Source organism: Chiloscyllium plagiosum, unplaced genomic scaffold, assembly GCF_037043375.1.
Source record: "Chiloscyllium plagiosum isolate Xiang-an unplaced genomic scaffold, Cpla_swu_hap1 HiC_scaffold_11, whole genome shotgun sequence".
Lineage (NCBI taxonomy): Eukaryota > Metazoa > Chordata > Chondrichthyes > Orectolobiformes > Hemiscylliidae > Chiloscyllium > Chiloscyllium plagiosum.
The window spans coordinates 34,575,827-34,599,414 of record NW_028270149.1 but is presented as its reverse complement, the minus strand read 5'-3'; the positions used below and the strand labels follow the sequence as shown (position 1 = coordinate 34,599,414).

The 23,588-nt window shown below is 39.7% G+C and overlaps 1 protein-coding gene across 8 annotated transcripts in view; it reads left to right on the top strand.

Annotated features, from left to right (window-relative positions):
* Positions 1–23,588, top strand: part of tenm1 (teneurin transmembrane protein 1) — a 2,430,772-nt gene that overhangs the window by 2,307,847 nt on the left and 99,337 nt on the right. For all 8 annotated transcript variants that reach the window (XM_087991975.1, XM_087991977.1, XM_087991976.1 and 5 more), the window contains 3 exons: positions 8,137–8,386; positions 8,892–8,912; positions 19,871–20,103. In XM_087991975.1, coding sequence (XP_087848101.1) covers positions 8,137–8,386; positions 8,892–8,912; positions 19,871–20,103 — 504 coding nt within the window. The remainder of the gene's footprint in view (positions 1–8,136; positions 8,387–8,891; positions 8,913–19,870; positions 20,104–23,588) is intronic.

The following is a 23,588-nucleotide window of genomic DNA, read 5'->3' as shown; positions in this document are numbered from 1 at the left end:
AAACACAGCACGAATTCCTGATGAAGGGCTTTTGCCCAAATGTCGATTCTCCTGCTCCTCGGATGCTGCCTGACCTGCTGTGTTTTTCCAGCATCACACTCTTGACTCTAATCTCCAGCATCTGCAGTCCTCACTTTTGCCCATAAAGGACTTTGAGACATCATGAGGTTGTGAAAAGTTCAAACCTGCCTTTCTATCTTGCTTCTTCAAAATTAAATTAAGCAGTGTTCCTGGAACCCTCATTCCCACTCTATAGCAGTACAGATATTGACCCAGCTTGTCAAAGTTGTTACTCAATCTTAATCAACCATCTACTTCCAACATCGTTCTGTCAACCCATTATCTTTTGGGAGAAAACCTTCTTTAATATGTCACTTCTACATTTTCATTTGTTTTCCCTTTGTTTACATTTATTCTCCACATTAAATGGCTTGCTGACTTTGAGTGTATTTTTCTGTTAATTATCTTAAGATTTTATTTTAATGTACTAATTCTGGAGAGTTTAGCTTTCGTAAGGATTTACCTTCACATAAGGTTACTTCTTTATTAAGGAACCAAATCACCTGTGAGTCAGCTACAATGATAGCAAACATCTAAAACGGTTTATTCGAATCAGAAATAGTCAATATGGTTTTGACTAATTTGAATGATTTATCTGTCGAAATCCTCATGTTTGTAGAAAAGAGAATGCAGTGAATATTCTTCACATTTTCAAAAGGTAATTGCTAAGGTCATGTTTTAAGGTTCTCTGATAATTATGTGCACAATGATTTGAAATTCTAAGTTTTGGTGTTTTTAAAAGCAAAAAAAAAGTTGTCCTACAAGGTTGAAACTAAAAGTGAACTGATGCAAAGTGCACAACATGCTAATCCAGAAAATGATTAAATGGCAATCTGTTAGCTCATTTACCAGAAAAAAAACATCATTCCCATTTTATCAGAAAATCCCTTGATGTCTCTCCAGGAAGAGAGAGATTAGAAATCAAAAGAAGCTTCAAGGGCTGCACAGGCAGTGAAGGATCCAAAGGCTGGCTGAGTAATAGAAATTAGACTTTTAGCAGGCATGATGCTACCTTGGTAGTATAGGTATATCATACAGTGTAGAGAAATTATTTGTTTAAATTAACTAAAATGACCTTCTGATGTGTAATCATTTATTCATTATTTTTGTACCTATGAAAGGATATAATTTACTAATTCAACTAAGGAAGTCTGATCATAACTGTTATAGAGTCATAGAGACAGCATGGAAACAGACCCTTCGGTCCAACCCATCCATGCCGACCAGATATCCCAACCCAATCTAATCCCACCTGCCAGCACCTGGCCCATATCCCACCAAACCCTTCTTTTTCATATACCCATCCAAATGCCTCTTAAATGTTGCAATTGTACCAGCCTCCACCACATCCTCTGGCAGCTCATTCCATACACGTACCACCCTCTGCTTGAAAAAGTTGCCCCTTAGGTCTCTTTTATATCTTTCCCCTCTCACCCTAAACCTATGCCCTCTAGTTCTGGACTCCCCCACCCCAGAGAAAAGACTTTGCCTATTTATCCTATCCATGCCCCTCATAATTTTGTAAACCTCTATAAGGTCACCCCTCAGCCTCCGACGCTCCAGGGAAAACAGCCCCAGCCTGTTCAGCCTCTCCCTGTAGCTCAGATCCTCCAACCCTGGCAACATCCTTGTAAATCTTTTCTGAACCCTTTCAGGTTTCACAACATATTTCCGATAGGAAGGAGACCAGAACTGCACACTATATTCCAATAGTGGCCCAACCAATGTCCTATACAGCCGCAACATGACCTCCCAACTCCTGTACTCAATACTCTGACCAATAAACGAAAGCATACCAAACGCCTTCTTCACTATCCTATCTACCTGCGACTCCACTTTCAAGGAGCTATGAACCTGCACTCCAAGGTCTCTTTGTTCAGCAACACTCCCTAGGACCTTACCATTAAGTGTGTAAGTCCTGCTAAGATTTGCTTTCCCAAAATGCAGCACCTTGCATTTGTCTGAATTAAACTCCATCTGCCACTTCTTAGCCCATTGGCCCATCTGGTCCAGATCCTGTTGTAGTCTGAGATAACCCTCTTCACTATCCACTACACCTCCAATTCTGGTGTCATCTGCAAACTTACTAACTGTACCTCTTATGGTCACATCCAAATCATTTATGTAAATGACAAAAGGCAGTGGAACCAGCACCGATCCTTGTGGGACTCCACTGGTCACAGGCCTCCAGTCTGAAAAACAACCCTCCATCACCACCCTCTGTCTTCTACCTTTGAGCCAGTTCTGTATCCAAATGGCTAGTTCTCTCTGTATTCCATGAGATCTAATCTTGCTAACCAGTCTCCCATGGGGAACCTTGTCGAACGCCTTACTGAAGTCCATATAAATTACATGTACTGCTCTACCCTCATCAATGTTCTTTGTTACTTCTTCAAAAAACTCAATCAAGTTTGTGAGACATGATTTCCCATGCACAAAGCCATGTTGACTATCCCGAATCAGTCCTTGCCTTTCCAAATACATGTACATCCTGTCCCTCAGGATTCCCTCCAACAACTTGCCCACCACCGAGGTCAGGCTCACTGGTCTATAGTTCCCTAGCTTGTCTTGCACCCTTCTTAAACAGAGGCACCACGTTTTCCAACCTCCAGTCTTCCAGCACCTCACCTGTGACTATCGATAATACAAATATCTCAGCAAGAGGCCCAGCAATCACTTCTCTAGCTTCCCAGAGAGTTCTCGGGTACACCTGATCAGGTCCTGGGAATTTATCCACCTTTAACCATTTCAAGACATCTAGCCCTTTCTCCTCTGTAATCTAGACATTTTGCAAGATGTTGTCTTATCATAAATGTGAACTTGAAGTAGAATATGTAAATAAAAAGTATGAATTTAAAATGGAAATTGACTTAAGTCTGCAAACAAGCCACTTCGAGAAAAATAAATTATTTACGATTTGCCAAGTGCATGCCCATGGGAGATCAATTAGTAAATAAAACTCACATTCGGTTTTAGCAAAATAAGCAGCAAAGTAGTAAAATACAAACCAAAGAATTAATGCAAATCCTAGAATACTATTCAATAGAAATGCTGTTTTAATTATTTCATCATTGTAAAATTAGAACCCTGATGTTAACCCCTATCTAATAAGAGTATGTGTGTCCCATTGTTGATATTCACTGCTGAGAGTGATTGTTTTCAAATACAATATCAATCTACACAAGGCAGTTTGATTCAAACTGCAGCTACCACAGGAAACTTACTAAATCATATTCCTGAAAGCCATTAAGCTGTCAAAACAATGTAAGCAGTGTCTAATATGGATAATAATACACATAGGGCATGTGCAAGTGCTATTCAGCAATCTTACGAAGCTGATTTCAAAATTAAAATTTGCTGAGGTACCCATTGGTCACAAGGGAGATGCTGATTTTCCACTAAATAATAATTCCGCTCCGATTAAATGCTGTCTGGCTATTCATAAACTAACTTGCATGAAACTACCTATATCCAACCTGCCTACTTTATGTAATATACACTGCCTATTTTACTTTGGCTGATTTTATGGAATGCTATAATCCAAATATCTTCTGCTGCTGGACAGGTCATTACTATTTTGCCTTAATGCCGGCTGATTAGACCCACTTTGTTTATTCCATACCACTGAATGCCAGTCTCTCCCAATACTTGATTAGGGCTATCCTCTCCAAATTCTGATGTTATGTGCTTGTGTTTCCTGCTGAATCTGTTCACTTGTTTGACTTTGTGGACATGGGGGCGTCATAGTTGGTGGTGTTGGGTGGTGGGGAAAGTGAAACTATATGATTCACATTGAATTGTGTTCACTATTAGGATTCAAGCAGATGGCAAATGACTACCTTCATGGTAATGTTGTCAAAAATCACGCGACACTGTGTTATAGTCCAACCTGCTTATTTGAAACTGCATGCTTTCAGAGCCCCCTTTCATTGGCAGACTATCAAAAAATGAGGTGATTAAAAACTTGCACCAAATCTGGTGCATAGTTTAGTTGTCTAAGATGTTAAATTTAATCCCTAAGATAGAGAAAGCTTTTGTGATTGGTGTATTCAGGAGTTGTGTGATTCCGAAAACCTGCATTACACAGCTTGCAGAGTTCACCAGTGAAACTAATTAGCCTTTACTGATTTGATTCTCTCCAGCATTTTCCATGTAGGGTAACAGTTTTCTGATCTATTTAAACACTTCCATTATAATATAATAAAACATCAAAATGAAATAAGAAAAAGAAGAATATTACATGACATTTTCTAACTAAACAAATGTCAGCATTTTAAGATCATTTCAGCACAGAAAAACAAATGAGACAAAATCACTCAAGCTCTTTGCTACCTTTGTGTTAAAACTGACAATAATCTTTTAATGCTATGGATAACATTTACTATGTCCAATTTTGAATAATGACAAACAAAAGAAAAGTCTTGCTGCCACTTGTGTTTTCAATTGCATGAAGTGCACTAGTGATAGCTAAAAGTCTGCTACAAATAGGGGAAAATATCTTATTTTGTTTTGCAACTAATCCAAAGATGATTCATTTCTGACATAAAGTCATAGAGTATTAGAATATTAGAGCATGGAAACACACCCTTGTGTTTTACTCGTCCATGCCAACCAGATATCCTAAATTAATCGAGTCCCATTTGCCAGCACTTGGCCCATATCCCTCTGAACCCTTTCTGTTCAGACCCCCATCCAGATGCCTTTTAAATGTTGTAATTGTACCAGTATCCACCAGTTCCTCTGTCAGCTCATTCCATATATGCACCACCCTTTGCATGAAAAAGCTGCCATTTAGGTCCCTTTTAAATCTTTCCTTTCTCACCCTAATCCTATGCCCTCCAGTTCTGGACTCCCCCACCCCAGGGAAAGGGCCTTATCTAGTTACCCTATCCATGCCCCTCAAGATTTTATAAACCTCTACAAGATCACCCTCGCACCAGAGAAAACAGCACCAACCTATTCAGTCTCTCCCTGTAGTTCAAACCCACCAACTCTGGCAATATCCTTGTAAATTTTTCTGAACCCTTTCAAGTTTCACAACATCCCTCCTATAGGAGGGAGACCAGAATTGCACACAATATCCCAAAAGTGCCCTAACCAATGTCCTGTACAGCCACAACATGTATTTATTCACATTTATTTTTCAACTTAACCTTTACATTCTAAGAAATCTCCCACCATTTTAGATATCAAACCAATTAGCAGCATTGTAATGCCATTGTACTTTTTTCCAATCAACACTTGAGTCTTGCAAATCAATTCTCGTCAATGTTTTAGAGTGAGGTGCTATTGCTAAATGAAAATACAAGGTTAAAATTCTCCACAATCATCTCCTTTAAATAATTTTGTTAGATCTTTGTTCTATAGCACATTATTGTAATTGGACATATTCCTTGTAACCATCATTTTAAATGCTATAGAAAAAACTAACCCATTCTATTTATTTTGGAGAAAAACAATTATTTCACAAAATCTGTATTGGCAAAGTTTTTGCTATATTGAAGGGATAAAATTCAAAAGGAGTTTACGTTTAAACAAGAAGAATTTGCAAGTAAACTGGAAAATCAAATAAATATCTGTATTTGAAGATTAAACTTGAAAATCACCAACCAGGGAACACATTGAAGGAAGACATGTAAAAGGTACATTTAGTTGTTTTATTGATTAAAGAAAGCAGGGATACTATGAGAAAGCAATTGTCTAGTTTCAATCTGTGACAAGGGATTGCATTTTTAGTTCAACTTGCTGTTTACTAATCCTATAATTCATAGATACTTATACATTTAAAACTTTGCCATTTCAGTATATTACTGGAACAATTTTATTATCTTATTTTGTGGTGGTTTTAGTTTTGGATTATGGCCAAAAGGATTATTTATTATACAGTGACTAAGGGAAAGTAAAAGTATATGATTGCTAATAACAGAAATTTGATTTTTTTTTTTAATTGGTTCCACCATTAAATTAGCCTTCATGACAACTGGGAAGAAAGGGACAGTCTCATTTGGCTTTTCCTCCTATTCCTCATGCTTATGCTCCTCAGACACTTCTTCCAGAGCTGAGGGGCAAGGGCTGGCCTGCCAGAATGGTGTTGATATGCAACAGTTAGCCCTCAACCAAGCTGATCAGGGCTCTTTCTGAAACAACACAAACAGAGAATTATTGTTTCAGGACATCAATGTTCTGTCTCATTTTCTGTAGTAGCTTAGATCTCATTGTAATCCACCCATATGTGCACCAGTTACAAACCAATATCATGAACAATGTTATCATAGGATAGACAGTAGCAATCTTTTGGTTTTATCTGGTGACTGAAATGCAGTTGTCCCAGCTGGCAGCCACAGAATGCTGTCAGGATGCTGGACATTTTATAGATAGTACCTTACCAGTTGGATAGAGTGAGGAGAATCCCTGTTTATCCTGAGAATGGGACTCTGTTGACATGCATTGTGATATCAAGATTAGAGTGGTGCTGGAAAGGCACAGCAGGTCAGTCAGCGACCGAGGAGTAGCAAAATTGACATTTTGAGCAAAAGCCAGATGAAGGGCTTTTACCCAAAATGTCAGTTTTCCTGCTCCTTGGATGCTGCCTGACCTGTTGTGCTTTTCCAGCACCACTCTAATCTCGACTCTAATCTCCAGCATCTGCAGTACCCACCTCCACCATGCATTTCGATATATCTGCAGGTAATGGCTACTTGGGGAAACCTACAATGCAAGCAAATGTTTGTACTCCCTTTGCCTGCTGATCTCTGGCAAGAGAAAAAGGAACAAAGTTAGTAATTTTTGAATGGAAAGCCCCAGTGACCTCCTTTACGCTGTAGCTATCAACAAACTGTCAGATGTTGCTAAGATTTCCAGTTCCTGCCGAGAACGATCCGACCCACAGGTTTATTGCCACAAACAAAGTTGTCTTTGCCCTTTTATGAGGTTAGGATTATGGCTACAGAGTTAACAGATGTCACAGAAGTCATCTTATTGGAGTGCACACATCTCACATAAGTTATGTCACTGATGTTCAGGTATAAATATTGCTGCCTCAACCTCTTTGCTGGCTATGAATGACTGCTGAGTGTTCTTCTCCCCTCATTCTCCTCTCACATCCAGACACCTGCTTTGCATGCCCTCTACTTATCGTCAAAGTCCATTCTCTGTTTCAAGAGGAAAGCACCATGTCTGTGAATAACTACTCAGTGTAGCATCAAATCAGCACAAAACATCTCCACCCTCTGCCACACTGTATCCTATAGACATTTGCTGCTTGAAACAACTATAGAAGGCACTAAACACTTGCAAAGTCATAGCAACAGCCCAAAGAAATTAACTTGTAAACAATTAAAAAGTGCTGTTGGAAATCTGTTATTCCACTTCATGCAAGTTCAGCTCTGCAAAGTTATGAGAAGAAATTAGCAGGGGCATTGTGTTCCAAAATGACAGTATTAGCATCAAACTATCCTGCAGACAAACATCAGGTTCTGCTTTATAGACATTCTTCCTGTGGATCTAGGCTATGCACTCATTAATATTTAACCAATAAGGTGTCTCGAGTGATTCAAGGCAGAAGTATGAGTCCACAACAGATAACATCTTGTTTCTCAAATTGCACCCCTTATGTCCAAATAATTGATAATGCTCTGCCCTGAAATCATGGGAAGTTCTCGAGCTGGAGAAGGATATCTGGCCCTTTTTGCCTGAATTAGCTTTAGCCTCATTTTTAAGAAATAATTCAAGAGTTGCTGGTGATCTTGAAAGTTCAGCCCTAAAAAGAAAGTCTCTTCTGAAGAAGGGGTAAGAAAAGAGAGAAAATCTGTCAACAACAATATGAATAATTAGAATAATTTAGAAATTGGATGAACCCGGAACAGGTTCTTTTCACAAGGTAGGGTGGACCGGGGATGGGGTGAGGGAGTGCTCTGTGGGAAGGATTTTGAATATTGGTCACTATTCTCATTTATTTCTGATTCAAATTTGCGGTTATCACTCAACTGAAGGACCAAGATCATGCTCTAATCACAAACTACAAAACCACAACATGGTATCTCTCTCAGCTATTTTCTTCTTTCATTTTGCATTCAGGAATACTGCATAAAGGAAATGGGGAAAACCAGTTTATATCCCAACAACCTCTTGTCATTACAAGCGTGATGGGAAATGGTCGTCAGCGGAGCGTTGCTTGTCCAAACTGCAACAGCCTGGCACACGACAATAAACTCTATGCACCAGTTGCTGTGGCATGTGGCCCAGATGGCAGTGTCTACATTGGGGATTTTAACTTTGTACGCCGGATCTTTCCATCTGGAAATGCCATAAATATTTTAGAATTGAGGTATGATGTTCTTGGACCAATTTATATGTTTGAGACTCAAACCTAAAGTTCAACTATTGAAAGCCTGGTATTTTTCAGAGTTTATGGTTATCAAGATGGTGAATATAAAAGTAAATACAAATTCTTCATATTTTAAATCTCATAGTAGATTTCATGAGGTTCTTTTTTTAATTATGTACATTTGAATGCTAATGTTATTTCCAGTTGCAGTAACTAGTTTCTGCATGAAGGGCGAGTATAGTCAATGCTTTTTCTGTATTTCCTTCACCAATCATTCTAGATTTGTAGCTAGTACAGATGTTGAAAGTTCTGATCATGAGCTCAAGCTTAGAATCTTCATTAAAACCGTGAAAGATATTCAACTAAAGCACAGCATGATTTCACCCAGCTTTCTGTGTGCATTTTATTAAATTTTATTTCCTTTAAATTGATTCATATAGCAATTAAAACCTGTTTTCTTTTTTTTAAATCATCTGTTGACTTTGCAATTCTCAACTTGCGTCAGAAACCGAGACATGCGACACAGGTAGGTTGAACATTTTAAATGTTTTTGATTTGCAATTTTCAGATTAAAATTGCCTTTTCCCAACCTGCCCCCATTTAACCCCCGCCACCCAAAAATCTGTATTTTTAAAACATCATGCACAAATGTATTATTTAAAATCATACTTTGTAGATTGTGCAAAATATTTTACATTTGTTTAACAAGGCTAAAATGGCAAAATTTTGCAAGAAGATCACAGATCTTCCACATAAATGATTTGGATGTAAACATAAGAAGTACAGTTAGTAAGTTTGAAAATGACACCAAAATTGGAGGTGTAGTGGACAGCGAAGAGATTACAACAAGATCTTGACCAGATGGGCCAATGGGCTGAGAAGTGGCAGATGGAGTTTAATTCAGATAAATGCGAGGTGCTACATTTTGGGAAAGCAAATCTTAGCAGGACTTATACACTTAATGGTAAGGTCCTAGGGAGTGTTGCTGAACAAAGAGACCTTGGAGTGCAGGTTCATAACTCCTTGAAAGTGGAGTCGCAGGTCGATAGGATAGTGAAGAAGGCGTTTGGTATGCTTTCGTTTATTGGTCAGAGTATTGAGTACAGGAGTTGGGAGGTCACGTTGCGGCAGTACAGGACATTGGTGAGGCCACTGTTGGAATATTGCATGCAGTTCTGGTTTCCTTCCTATCGGAAAGATGTTGTGAAATTTGAAAGGGTTCAGAAAAGATTTACAAGGATGTTGCCAGGTTTTGAGGATTTGAGCTATAGGGAGAGGCTGAACAGGCTGGGGCTAGTTTGGAGCATCGGAGTCTGAGGAGTGACCTTATAGAGATTAACAAAATCATGAGGGGCATGGATAGGGTAAATAGACAAAGTCTTTTCCTTGGGGTCAGTGAGTCCAGAACTAGAAGGCATAAGTTTAGGGTGAGAGGGGAAAGATATAAAAGAGACCTAAGGGGCAACTTTTTCAAGCAGAGGGTGGTACGTGTATGGAATGAGCTGCCAGAAGAAGTAGTGGAGGGTGGTACAATTGCAACATTTAAGAGGCATTTGGATGGATATATGAATATGAAGAGTTTGGAGGGGTATTGGCCAGGTGCTGGCAGGTGGGACTAGATTGGGTTGGAATATCTGGTTGGCATAGACGGGTTGGACCGAAGGGTCTGTTTCCATGCTGTACATCTCTATGACTCTATGACTAAGTGTCCTCTGACTGCAGCAATATGGCCCTGCAGACATGATCAGAATCTGTCACTGTGTCTGTCCAGTAACAGGAACCATTCATTCAGAGCTGTCAAGAAAAGTAAAGACTATTGAAGGGGAAGGATTTACAAAAAGTAGATCTGCTGTTGCAACATTCCTGAACATCTCTGCTGAACCTACTGCAGGATATCTTTTAAATCTTCTCAATGGATTTCTCATCCAAAAGCGAACAAAGTACAAAAAACCGAAAATGGATACAGGCCCAATAAAAGATTGTGATTGGGGACTCAAATAGTCAATGATCGTGGGAATGAAGTGGGTGCTGTCGAGTTAGAGATTATGGGGACTGTTGTGGGATGGTAGATAGTCAGAGATCATTGTAGTTTGTAAGGACCTTCAGTTAATCGCAGGATATGTAAAGAGATTTGTTTATGGGACAGGAGAAAATATCCACCTCCTCTTGGCCCACATGTCAAGTGATGCCAATATAATGGTATCATCACTGAGCGCGTAATGCAGACTCCCAGGCTAATGGCTGTCAGGACAGTGCTCAAATCTCACAGTAGCAGTTGGTAGAATTAAAGTTATTTAATAACATTTGGAATTAACAACCAGTCTCAGGAATGGTGACCATTGATTGGCATAAAAAAAATCTGGTTTGTAAATGTCCTACAAGGAAGGAAATTTTCTGGCATTATCTGATCTGACATACATGTGACACCAAGATAACAATAACTGCCCTCTGTAATGGCCTGTCAGCCATTCTGTTAAAAACTAATTAGGGCAACAAATGATGTCCTTGACAGAGATGCATATAGCCATGAAAGGATTTTAAAAATTATTCCAACACTTTTCAATTCCTTTTATCTGTTTGGATTCCCATATAAGCAGTTATTCTTAAATTCAGTGAATGTAGCCCCTTTAAAAGATTTTAGATTAGATTAAATTAGATTCCCTATAGTGTGGAAACAGGTCCTTCGGCCCAACAAGTCCACACCGACCCTCCGAAGAGTAACCCACCCAGACCCTTGTGCATCTAACACAATGGGCAATTTATATTGGCCAATTCACCTGGTCTGCAGATCTTTGGACTGTGGGAGGAAACCAGAGCACCCTGAGAGAATGTGCAAGTTCCACACAGACAGTCACCTGAGGCTGGAATCGAGCCTGGGTCCCTGGTACTGTGAGGTAACAGTGCTAACCACTGAGCCGTCCGCAATAATTAGATTCCCTACAGTGTGGAAACAGGCCATTTGGCCCAACAAGTCCATACCACCCCTCTGAAGAATAGCCTGACCAGGCTCATTTCCTTCTGACTAATGCACCTAACATTATGGGCAATTTAGCAGGGCCAATTCACCTGATCTTTACATTTTGTTTTGAACTGTGGGAGGAAACCCACACACATGCATGGAGAGAATGTGCAAACTCCAAACAGTCGCCCGAGGCTGGAATCGAACCTGGGACCCTGGCACTATGAGGCGGTAGTGCTAAGCACTGAGCCACCATACCACCCCATATTTTACTAAGCAACCACCTTCTAACAACATATTGGTCCATCATAAATCTCTTCCTGTTAAAACCAGAAATGGGTGGGTAGAGTAATGCTTTAAGATTTTAGAATTTGTACTTTTTTACCTGCCCCAACCCCATCAGTGCTTGAGGATTAAAATTCTATCCCTTCCCCACATGTCTGTGAAAGAAAATCCCCTGCATGATCGCAATTCAAAAACAACTAGACTACTTTAATAATAAATTGAAAAGCATAACCTTCACTTATGGAGCATTGAAGAATCAAAGTTGCAATATTTCATCTGATTGACTTTTATAGACCCATTAAACAATAGTATGAGCTATATATGTCACAGAGATACTTAAAGATTCATGTATAATATTGTTGCATATTCGTGAAGTGACTAAAATATGTATGTTATTTACAGAGTACATATAAAATAGACTGAGTGCATCTTTAATCACTAAGGCAAGCTCCAACTCTGAGTCATGTTTGAAATTGAATGCACCACAGATTCAACAAGTTTGCATGTATAATTATGCAATTCACAAAACAAACTGGACTCGATTCATTTTGTTTCATCTTTATATAGATGAGGGAGATATGTATCATGAATAGGTCTTTGTGGACTCCAGAGGTGTGCTTTTAGAGTGCAAAGAGAAACTATAGCTGGAGATACTCTCACACCAATCGGCTACAAGTGAAAACAAGCAATAGTAATCCCACTGAGCTGGACAACAGAGTCATGGTATTAGCAGAGAAGGATGTGGGGAACTAAAGTAGTAATGCAGCCAGTCAAAGGAAAAATTCAACTGTGATGTAGGTTCGGGCTTTATTGATGCTGTGTCATGTAGCTGGAGAAATTCAAACAGAAACAGGGCATTCAAAAACTTTGGCTAAGGAAAGGGGGTTAGAGATGAGCAACTTTCAAGTATAAAGGGGTTAAAATGGGTTCTTTGAAAAGGAGATAATGACCATAACTTAAATTGAAAATGTGGAACATAAATTTAAGGATAGGCAACCATTTACAATGTTAACTTGTATGGGGCCAGGCAAGGCAAAGTTATGAATTAGGTAAAGATCATGGAGAAATTCAAGTTAATTGCTGGTTTAGGGCTAGAGAGCTAAGTTACAAATTTGCTTTGGTGTGCAAGGAGACATGGAAGAAGCAGCAGATAGTCTCAAACTTAGTGAAAAAGATATGCAAAGTTCCTTCCACTTTTTCAAAGTGAGGGCAGAGAAAAAGGAATTAAAGGATTAAGACATTGTAACATTTTGGGTTTGACAACCACACATCCAGAAAATAGGCAGCTGGATATTTGTAAGCAATTTTCAGGTAGTTTACTAATACACAACAGCTTAGATATGACCTATTATTTGAATACATAGGAAAAATATGCAACCTATAACAGCTGAGAACCAGTTTACTGATACTGGAGGAGGAACAGCTGATTGGCACTGACTGTGTTGATCTCAATAGTTCACAACTGCAACATTCTATGCTTTAGCCAACATTTTCAAGAATTCTCCATCTTACCTGATCTGTTTTTCATCTGAAGGTTGCAGTTTAATGTGGACCACACCTGTGTCTGAGAATTTTAGTTAAGTACCTTATTGCTAGAGGTTGGTCATTTATCTTATGTCAACAATTTGCTTGAACCTTTCTAACTGAACAACATAGAACAGTTACCAAAGATGTCAGGATGGTTACTTCCCTTCCTGTTCATCACTCAGCTTTTTAGTTTACTTCATGCCAAGGGTCATTTTCTGGCCCTTGCATTGATACAGGTATATGCAGGATACAAGGAGACTCCCTCACATCAGTTGAGAAATACAGTGGCCTCAACAGTTGGAGTGTGATCTTCATACCCTTTATCTCTACCTTGTTTCTTTTTTTCCTTGAATGTTGATAATTGTTTATGCTTTTCCAGAAAGATTAAATCAATACTGTGCCAGCTAAATCCATAAGCGTTCTAAACTATCCTAAAAATAGTCTTAATTTAATGTCTTTAGTTCTTATTAACATTTGATCATGAGCAAAATAAAAACGGAAAGAACTGCGGGTGCTGTAAATCAGAAACAAAAACAGGACTTGCTGGAAAAGCTCAGCAGGTCTGGCAGCATCTGTGAAGAGAAATCAGAGTTAATGTTTCACAGATGCTGTCAGACCTGCTGAGCTTTTCCAACAACTTCTAGTTTTTTTGTGTAGACAAAAGAAAACTAGGTTGCTTTCACGATCACCTGACCCAACTTAATTGCCATGAGGTGATCAGTTGAGTTATACCAGGCTGGAGTGTCTTAAGTCAATCAAGGAGTTATTCACTAACTCTGCTTTGTGTGTAAATATCTCACAGAAGCTTGACTGACTCAGGATGTAAGTATTATGGCAGTTCCACAAAGGTCTTGTACGTATATGCATTATGGTCCTTTGGCACTGACAGCTTTTTGAGTTGATAAACACTCCAAGGTGATCTGAGTGAACCTCCATTACCACTTGTGCAGCCTAAAACTTACTGGACCAGTGGGAAGCCAGCCAAAGTGACAAAGCCAAGCAAGCACTCACTCTCACTGGCCTCATCAATAGAGCAGTGAACTGATTTTCTAACCCTGAGCAACATAATATCAGCCAATTGTGAGTTGCAGTTGTGAGCAAGCAGATTGCGATGAAGAGTCGTGGTTAGTACATTGCCACCTGGTCTATTTGGCAGGAAGTATTTTTCCAGGAGGCTGCAAATATCAGAAACCATTTGTGAAACTCTGAGCCTCCTAAAATCCTGGTGCTTGGTAATAATGAGGAAATCTATCCCCTTTCTGCAAGCCCTTCTTTGGAATAATACCTCCTGTAAACTGAAACTTCATGCAAATCTCCTCCATCCTGTGAAGTGATAGATAATTGAGGTGAAGGCTACTGATACTGACCCCACTAATTTTGTTATTCCACTTCTGAGGGACAAAATGAAGAGAAATAGGCAGCTCTGAAAGTTGAAGTTGAGAAATGCAGATCAAAACAAATAATTTCCAAGGTAGTAAAAATCACCACCAAGGCAAGTCCAACAAGCTGAAGCCTTTTATCAAGGTTAAAATTACAAGTCAGAGGCTGGGGGTTCTGTGGTAAGGAACTTACCTCTTGACTCTTCAACTGTCAATCACCTCCAGGGCACAAATTAGGAGTGGGATAGAATACTCCCCACTTGCCTGGAATAGCATAGCTCCGACAATATTCACGAAGCACAGCATGATCTATTTGGCTGGCATTTGTTCCAGCACCGTATCCATCCATTCTCTCCACCACCCATCACAGTGCTAGCAATGTATACCATCTACAAGCTGCAGAGTAGCAATTCTCCACAGCTCTTTTGACAGCTCTTTCAAGAACCAAAACCTCTACCAACAAGATGCATAGCAGCAACAGATGCACGGAACCCCATCACCTGTAAGTTCCCTTCCAAGTCACTCACCATCCTGACTTGCAACTATATGCTGTTCTATCGTTGTTGCTTCATTAAAATCCTGGGACTCCCTCGCTAACAGCATTGTAGGTGCACCTACACCAGAGGACTATGGGTATTCATGGAGGCGGAATACCATGTTCTCAAGAACAGTTGGGAGTGGACAATAAATGTTGGGATAATAAGCAACACCTGCATCCTGTGAATGAAATAATCAAATCCAAATCTCCCACAATCCAACACAACAAGCCCCCACCATCTGACTAACCCACAAGATTGACTTTACCAGCCCCAAACTGACAACTGCTCAACAACCCACCTACTAGCCACTTCATCCCTTTGCTACTCTACCCAGATGCCACTTCAATTGGCTGCTACCCCACCCACCACTTAGCACCACTGTCAACAGTTCCAGTGCTAATTGGACGGGCTGAGCCATAATGACAGATGAAGTATTCTGAATGAAGCAGGATGCTACAACTGAGGGTTGCAATTAGACCTTTAGAATAAAGTTACATAGCACTGTGTGAAGGTATTTAATTTCCATATTTCAAACTCTTGTGAACAGTAGATAAATTACCAGGTAATCTATTTTGTTAGTTATTTGTTTAAGGTTAAATATTGGCCAGAATACTGGGCAAACCTATTTGAATGAATATAACATGATTGTTTGAGAGGACAGAAAAGACCTTGGTTTAATGTCCCAGCTGAAATGTGACAGCTCAGAGTACAGCACTCCTGCCATACTGCACTGAAGTATCAGCATGATCAGAACACAGAATAAAGAACAGTGCTGCACTGGAAAAGGCCCTTTGGCCCATCATGTCTGCACTGACACATCAAGCCTGCCTAAACTAAAAACCCTTTACTTCTACACACTCCAATTACATGCTCTAATCTCCAGACAAGGGTTTGAATACTTGGCCCTTTTGATTTAGAGACTAGCACTGAGCAGCGGATTACGTACAAATGGATACATTCCACAACTCCTCTTGGCGTGCTTACAGTGTCACTATGAGTCGAATGAATCGTGCCCTCGACATAGGAAAAGTTGCAATTTGAATAAGACCAGATGATTGCTGAAGGGTACACTGTTGAGACACATACATAGAAAACTGAATTTTATGGCTTTTGGCTAACTTTGAGTCACATCGAGTTTGTTTGGGGATTCTTGCCATGATGCTATCCTACGTTTCTTTGCCATATCTCATCAAAATTGCTACTCTTGCCCCTATGGCAAGTATCACAGTCAACCTCTGCCCCATGCTCCATTTCTGGATGAATTTGCCACTCAGTCAATATGCACCATAAGGACAGCTTCCCTTGCTTCCACCTTTGGAAGACCACCACACAAACTGAAAGCTGCCATGCTCAGTTTTGAACACTGTGAGGAGACAGAGCTGAAAAGGCGAGGTTGTCACCAGCTTTCTGCCACAGGGACCTTGGAGGTTCTGGTTGACAGGATGGTTCAGATGACAGCAGTCCTCTTCCCGGAGGATCAACGGAAAATGCCACTCCACCAGGCAACGCAGCCTTGTCAAAGATCGCCTCTAGGGGCAGTGGCAGCTCCAGGATCTGGAGGACTGACTGCAGAGCAGAATGAAGGTGAATGACCTCCTCTACCTGTCAGGGTAAGTGCAAGCCCTGCTGTCTGCTACATTACACTAATCCTATCCCTGCCACTGCACATCCCACTTTGCCTTATGCTCTGACATCCTCTATTGGATGCACCATCTTTCCTCACTTGATCTCGTTGCCTTCCAGTCCCCCCAAATCACTAGTCCTGTTGCATGTCCTCCGTACTGCCGTCTCACTCCTGCAGAACAATTCAACACCTTTTCTCCACATGCACCAGCACAAACAGCCATAGCACCCATTTGTATATTACTGATTTGCCCCCTTTCTGTCATTGGAGGAGAAGACATCCCCTAACAGGCCAGAGTTTTATTCCACTCTATGGCATCACTTCATCGACACTACTGATGCACAGTGGATGGGTGTATGCGCTGAGTGCCAAATATATCTTGTTAAAGCAGGAGAAGCAATATATGGCATTGAGTCAGTCTCACACCTTAGGCACACTCCATTCAACATTCTCTACTGGTCAGGTGACTGTGTATGCAGGAATGTAGTTGTCATTGAGTTCCCCAGCAATCACAGTTTCAGTGAAGTGCAATACACAGAGAGGGTTGATGCTGCAGGATGGCCAGAGAGATGGCATATTAAACTATAAACTGTGCATGAGTATCCAGAACAATGTTATTCATCTATGAAGTTAAAAATCACACAACACCAGGTTATAGTCCAACAGGTTTAATTGGAAGCACACTAGCTTTCGGAGCGACGCTCCTTCATCCTGATGAAGGAGTGTTGCTCCAAAAGCTAGTGTGCTTCCAATTAAACCTGTTGGACTATAACCTGGTGTTGTGTGATTTTTAACTTTGTACACCCCAGTCCAACACCGGCATCTCCAAATCATTATTCATCTATGAAAGCCTAATGATGTATGGTTGCTACCATTATTGGAAACAAAGGACTGACCATGATCCACTCCCTGGGCCATAGAGACACAGATTTATTTATTAAACCACTTAGAATGGACTCCTGATCAAGGCAAAAGCCATGGACTGGTATGGAGGCCACATTAACTAACTGAGCACGGCGACCCTGACTTATGGGTGCTGCCATGGACTTCACTGAGGACTGTATTGCTCAGACTTTCAGACATAGCCAACTGTTTGCTGCAGATGGTGTGTGTTTGGCTTTAATGCTGCTGATAAGCCTTGATGCTGTACGATAAGATATAAAGACCATTGGTTGAGGAATACTGAGTAACACAGCCACTTGCCTAGTTGTGTGATTTGGCCATTTGGCACTGGCAAGGCAAGTAGATGCCAGGTGAATGTGTTGTCAAACAACGAACAAGCAGTTATAATCGGCAGCTTGTCCTAGCCATGGGCTGAGTGGTTATATTGATACAACCATACACTGCTGCTTGTCAGGTTTGGTAAGATTGGAAGCAGAATATTAATGAGGTAAGTTGGGCTGTTGACAGGGAGCTTAACAAGTTTAATCACATTAAGTGGAAACTTACCACTGCCTGGTGAGAAATGCACGACCCCACTTGAGAAAAATGTAAAAGATGGAGCAAAATGATCACAACATTGAGATGAGCATTGCCACACATAGAGTCATAGAGATGTACGACATTGCTTAGACCTCGATAACATTAAGCCCATATTACAACAGTGTATGAAAGGCAGTTGAATCCTGTAAATCAGTGATACAGACTCAGTTGCTAGAAGGAGCCTGTGGCATAAACAGAAGCCAATGCCATCCTTCACTGCCATTAGTCATACAATGCAAACAGTTAACTGTTCTTGCAATTCATCAAGGATCACTAGCACACTTCAGCAGCAATCATCCTGTAGTGCACAGAAAAATAACTGGCATAGTAAATCTTAGTCCCTTTCTATGCATAAACTTGGGAAAAATGAATTTGTATTACACACATATACACAACTCTATCTGCTCATAGTGGCTGCACAGTTTTGTTCCAATTTAAAATAGGCCAATGTAGTTGGAGTACTGGTGCTGAGTTCATACACTGACACAATTCAGCGAGGATGATTTACTTTCGTGAAAGCTGGTTTTTACATCAAACGTAAAGACCACAGTAAACAAGGTGACAATCATTAATGTTTGTCTGTAAGAGATTTTCTTGTTCTTCAATGTGACAAAGTGACGGATTTCATGTAGGGCAAGATGCATCGGTTCCATCAGGCTGACAGCTTGATGCCAGCTGAAAGCTGGCAAAACTTATTAAAACTACAGCTGGTGGAGCAAGTGCTTGTACCCAGTGGGACATAAAGCAGACACCACATCAGTGTTTAACCAACCAAATTCAGGCATGCTATCTGTCAAGCATTTAAGGAGAAGGATGCATAAATTGCCACTTGTGTCACTCAGCAACAAAGCTGGTTGCAGTTGTTTGTCATTCATTGACAGTAATAATGCACCAGAATTGATGATTCATACATGGCATCAGCTGCTGGTTGATAGCTTTTGAGAGATTTTTCCAAGAGTCTCTGAACAGACAACAGCTACATGGCAGATGGTCAACCACATGCAAGGGCATTGTGCACAAGACATAGAACCTTTCAAATATTATATTATAGGGCCACAGCTTCAGGTGTGCATTAAAATTGCTGTATGCGGTCAGTTTAATGCTATAATTTACAGCGGTAATAAAGATTGGTTTTTGAGCTGACATGCTACATAAACCAATATCCTAAAGTGAGGTAATGAAATAAATGAATTAGTCATTTCTAAGTTGTTAGCAAGTTCATTTCTTTATTCAAGCAGTTCATGTTGCTTGTCTTATTTCCAAAGAGGAAATTGTTATTTAAACCATGAAAACTTGCCAGAATGATTTATATGTCATTATATTACAAAAATTATACATTATTTAGTATGACTGGAAAAGAGAAATTAATGTACTCTATGGTCATATTCACAAGTTCTTGGTTTGGTTATCATGGCAGTCTTTTTATTTTTTTGAAGGATGTGACGACAAAATATTCCCTGTAAGTTTGATAGTTGAAAAGTCACCTAGACCTTAAGAAAATTACAAATGGAAAATCTCAAGGATATCACAGTGATGTTAGAATGCCTCTTAACATTGCTAGATTTAACTACAAACACTGTAAACATTTTAAGCATTTTTACAGCTTTCTTAGTATGATACAGTTCTATAAAGCACATGGAAATGGAAGCTCGTTCTTTAATTTCTGACATGCTTTACTTTTTGATTCAGCCACAGTCCTGCTCACAAGTATTACCTCGCCGTGGACCCTGTTTCCGGGTTGCTTTACCTGTCAGATACCAGCAGCAGGAAAGTGTACAGAGTGAAATCAGTTGTTCAAACTAAGGACATCTTAAGAAATTCTCAGGTGGTGGCTGGAACTGGAGATCAGTGTCTCCCATTTGATCAGAATCATTGTGGAGATGGGGGCAAAGCATTTGAAGCCTCCCTCACCAGTCCCAGAGGTAAAGTACATTTTCAGTACAGTCTTGAATTTAACTCAGTTAGCATTCTTCCATTGATAAGATGATTAACATGCACAAATTTGTTGGGTGTGAGGCAGTTTTCTATGGTGCACATCTGTTGGTAACTGAAGAGGCCAATACCTGAGTGATAGGTTCTTCCACAAGTACTGCATTTAAGGTGACTATCAAGTGTCATTTTTGGTATTGCCATCTATTGTCAAGCTGCTATAACCATTGATTGTCATGGTGGTGCACAATGACTCACAGGTGAAGTTGTCATTTTCCTTTGTCATCAGCTTGTCCTAAAATCCAAAGTTTATGGTCTTCCTGTCACACTTACAGTCATCCTGGAACTAGAGCTCTGAGCATCCTATTAGTCATCTGGCTTTGGTAACCTTACCGTACAGAAAATCCTTGGAAATGTATCTTCAGCTATCACAAATACAGAAAGATCTTCTGCCCAGCAGTCTGGAACCATTATCTACAGCAAAGCATTCAGAAAATGAGCTGTGTAAAATAATCACATAAAAAATATTCAAGAAGAGAGTGCACAGGAAGTAATTTGTACAGAGCAGATCTAGATCACGTGTTCAGAGTATGTCTTCAAATAAGAGCACTTTATAGTCTAGAAATTACTTTGTATGATGTTAGTACATGAGTAAACATGTTTTTTAAAAAAATTCAGTTATTTTAATGAAGGTGCTTACATTGTTTAAAATGGATGAGTTTCTTTGTGACAAGAGTGGATTGCAGAAAGTTGGTCCAAATGCATTTTGCATTCACACAATTTTGGAGATAAAAAGGGTGAATTTGCTTCAGAGTATACGTCAGATAGTTCTTCTCCCTTTATGACACTGGCAGGAGGCTTGATCAATTTTCATGACCATTGATGAAGTGAGTTGTCAGAATCACACAAAGGCAACTTGCCATTCGGAAAAACAGGAAATGTGTTGGTCAGTCATTTATCATGTACTTACAGCAGCCGATTTTTAGTGTCAGGAACATTTCTATATCCCTATTTCTATATAACAGTGCCAAGGAATAATGAAAAGGTTAAAGGCTCAAAAAGGACAAGAGAATGCAGAATAAAACCGTGCAGCCCATAGTTCGTAGGTGGGCTAAATAACTAGAAGAAGCAATGATTCAGAATCGTAGATTCCCTACAGTGTGGAAGCAGGCCATTCAGCCCATCGAATCACACCACCCCTCTGAAGAGCATCCTACCCAGACCCAACCTCGATCCTATCCGTATGACCCTACATTTCCAGTTTTGGGGAAGGGTCACTTGACCTGAAACGTTAACACTGATTTCTGTCTACACATACTGCCAGACCTGCTAAGCTTATGCAGCAATTTCTATTTTTGTCTCTGATTTACAGCATTCACAGTTCTTTCAGTTTTTAACCCAACACTTCCCACCTAGCCTGCTCATTCCTGAACACTATGGGTAATTTAGCATGATGATTCCACCTAATCAGTACATCTTTGCACTGTGAGAAGAAACGAAAGCAGAGGAAACTCACGCAGACATGGGGGGATTGTGCAAACCCCACATAGACAGTCACCCAAGGATGGATTCTAACCTAGGTACCACGTGCTGTAAGTCAACATTTCTAACCACTGAGCCTCCATGCTGCCCTAAGCAGATTTAGAAAGGAATGGCATTGAGACAATATCACTTCACTCCAATTCTGAGCCTAATATATATTCAACTCACAAAAAGATATGAATTTTTTTTCAGTCATTAAGAAATGGAATAAATGAAACCATTTAAAAAATTTATTTAATGATAAAAAGTAGTTCAGGGCAACAGAATTGTTCCTTTAAATACAATACTAACAGTCTGAAACATTTCATAAGAATGTGATCAAAATTTGAGACTATGCTATATGAAGAGAAATGAGGACAAGAGACCAAGAGGTTTGGTCAAGGAAGTAAGTTTTTAAAAGCTATTTAAGTGAGGACTGAGGGATAGAGAGACAAAGGGGTGTTGGGAGATGAATTGCTGGGCTCAGAGCCTCGACACCTGAAGACATGGCAACTCATGGCCATGCTTAACATCAAGGTGCACATAATAAAATTTGTCATCATTTGATAAGCATTAATGAAAATAACTTTCTTTTTTCTTCCAACATACTTTCAATTAACCTATGTAGCATTTTCTCTTTCTGTTGGTTTATTTTCTCTAACCATTTGCTTCACTTTGTTCTGTCAACATGTCTAGCTGCATAAATCCTGAACTTTGATGACTAACTCCCCTTAATGGTTAGATTGATTGATTGATTAGTCTTAATCAAAGACCCTGGCTCCACAGTGGGCTCTGTGATTCAGGCAGACTTTGTTTCTTTGTGACATTTCCTTTCATTCAGGCTTTCACATTGGATTTTAGGAGCAACTTGAACTATGGGTATTTATCATCATCTTCCTAGATTCCTCTTTCAAGGGAATGATCTAAACTGACAGAACCTTTCAAGAATCTTCACTAGATACATGAATGCACTTGTCTCTTTACAATAATTTCAAACACTTCCGTCTCCCGACTTTCTTTTTTTTATTATGATCAGCACTCGACTCTCTTAGTTTTATATCTCATGTGCAATGACTCACCTATACTTTGTCTTGTTTTTCTCTTCCTTTGCTATTGATGCAGGTTCTGACAAACTAATTTTTGTCCAATGACTGTGTTTAATGCCAACCCATAAGGTGTGCAACCTATTGGAGGCTGTTCTTTGAGAAAATAGAAAATTGTCAACCCTATTTAAAGGAAAACATGGAAGTTGCTGCCTAGCTTATTATCTGGCAAATAATGCTGCAAAGATATATTCATAATCTGTGACCTAGCAACATCATTTAATGCTTGGTAATATCATTCCATTCTTACTCCAGAAAACGTTTAGATTCCTCTCACTTGTATAGTGAATGAATATCTGACACAAAAAACTCTAACAGTCCTCAAATTGCAAACCAAGTTCTAACAGCCTCAATAATTTTGACATATTTCGTATTCCGCATAAATTCAAGCATTATCCACTTGTGCGAGCTATTGACAAATCAAATTTTCCTTCTACTTCAAAAGAAATCAGCTTATGCTTGTTCCCATAGTTTTTCTTAATTTTGACCATGGAATGAAAGGAAACTTAGTTGGACAATTTGACATCCTGAGTCACATCAAACTTACATGCATTTAAGGAGTTCCAGGCTCCTCAACTAGCCTTAGATCTAACACAACTTTGCCTTGGTGCTTACTGCTGTGACATTTTCCCAGATGACTATTCATAATACCCTGTGAAATTTAAACTTGACAATCCTGTATAGATGCAGATCTCACAATGTCTTGAATCTCTTTTGAGATCTCTGGTCATGACACTGCTTACTGAGCTCTCCTGGACATGTGGCATTACAAAGTGTCCCTGACACATTCTTTCCAATGTATCTCTCCAAAAGGAAACTTGAATGAATACTCCTTTGCCATATACTAGTAAATA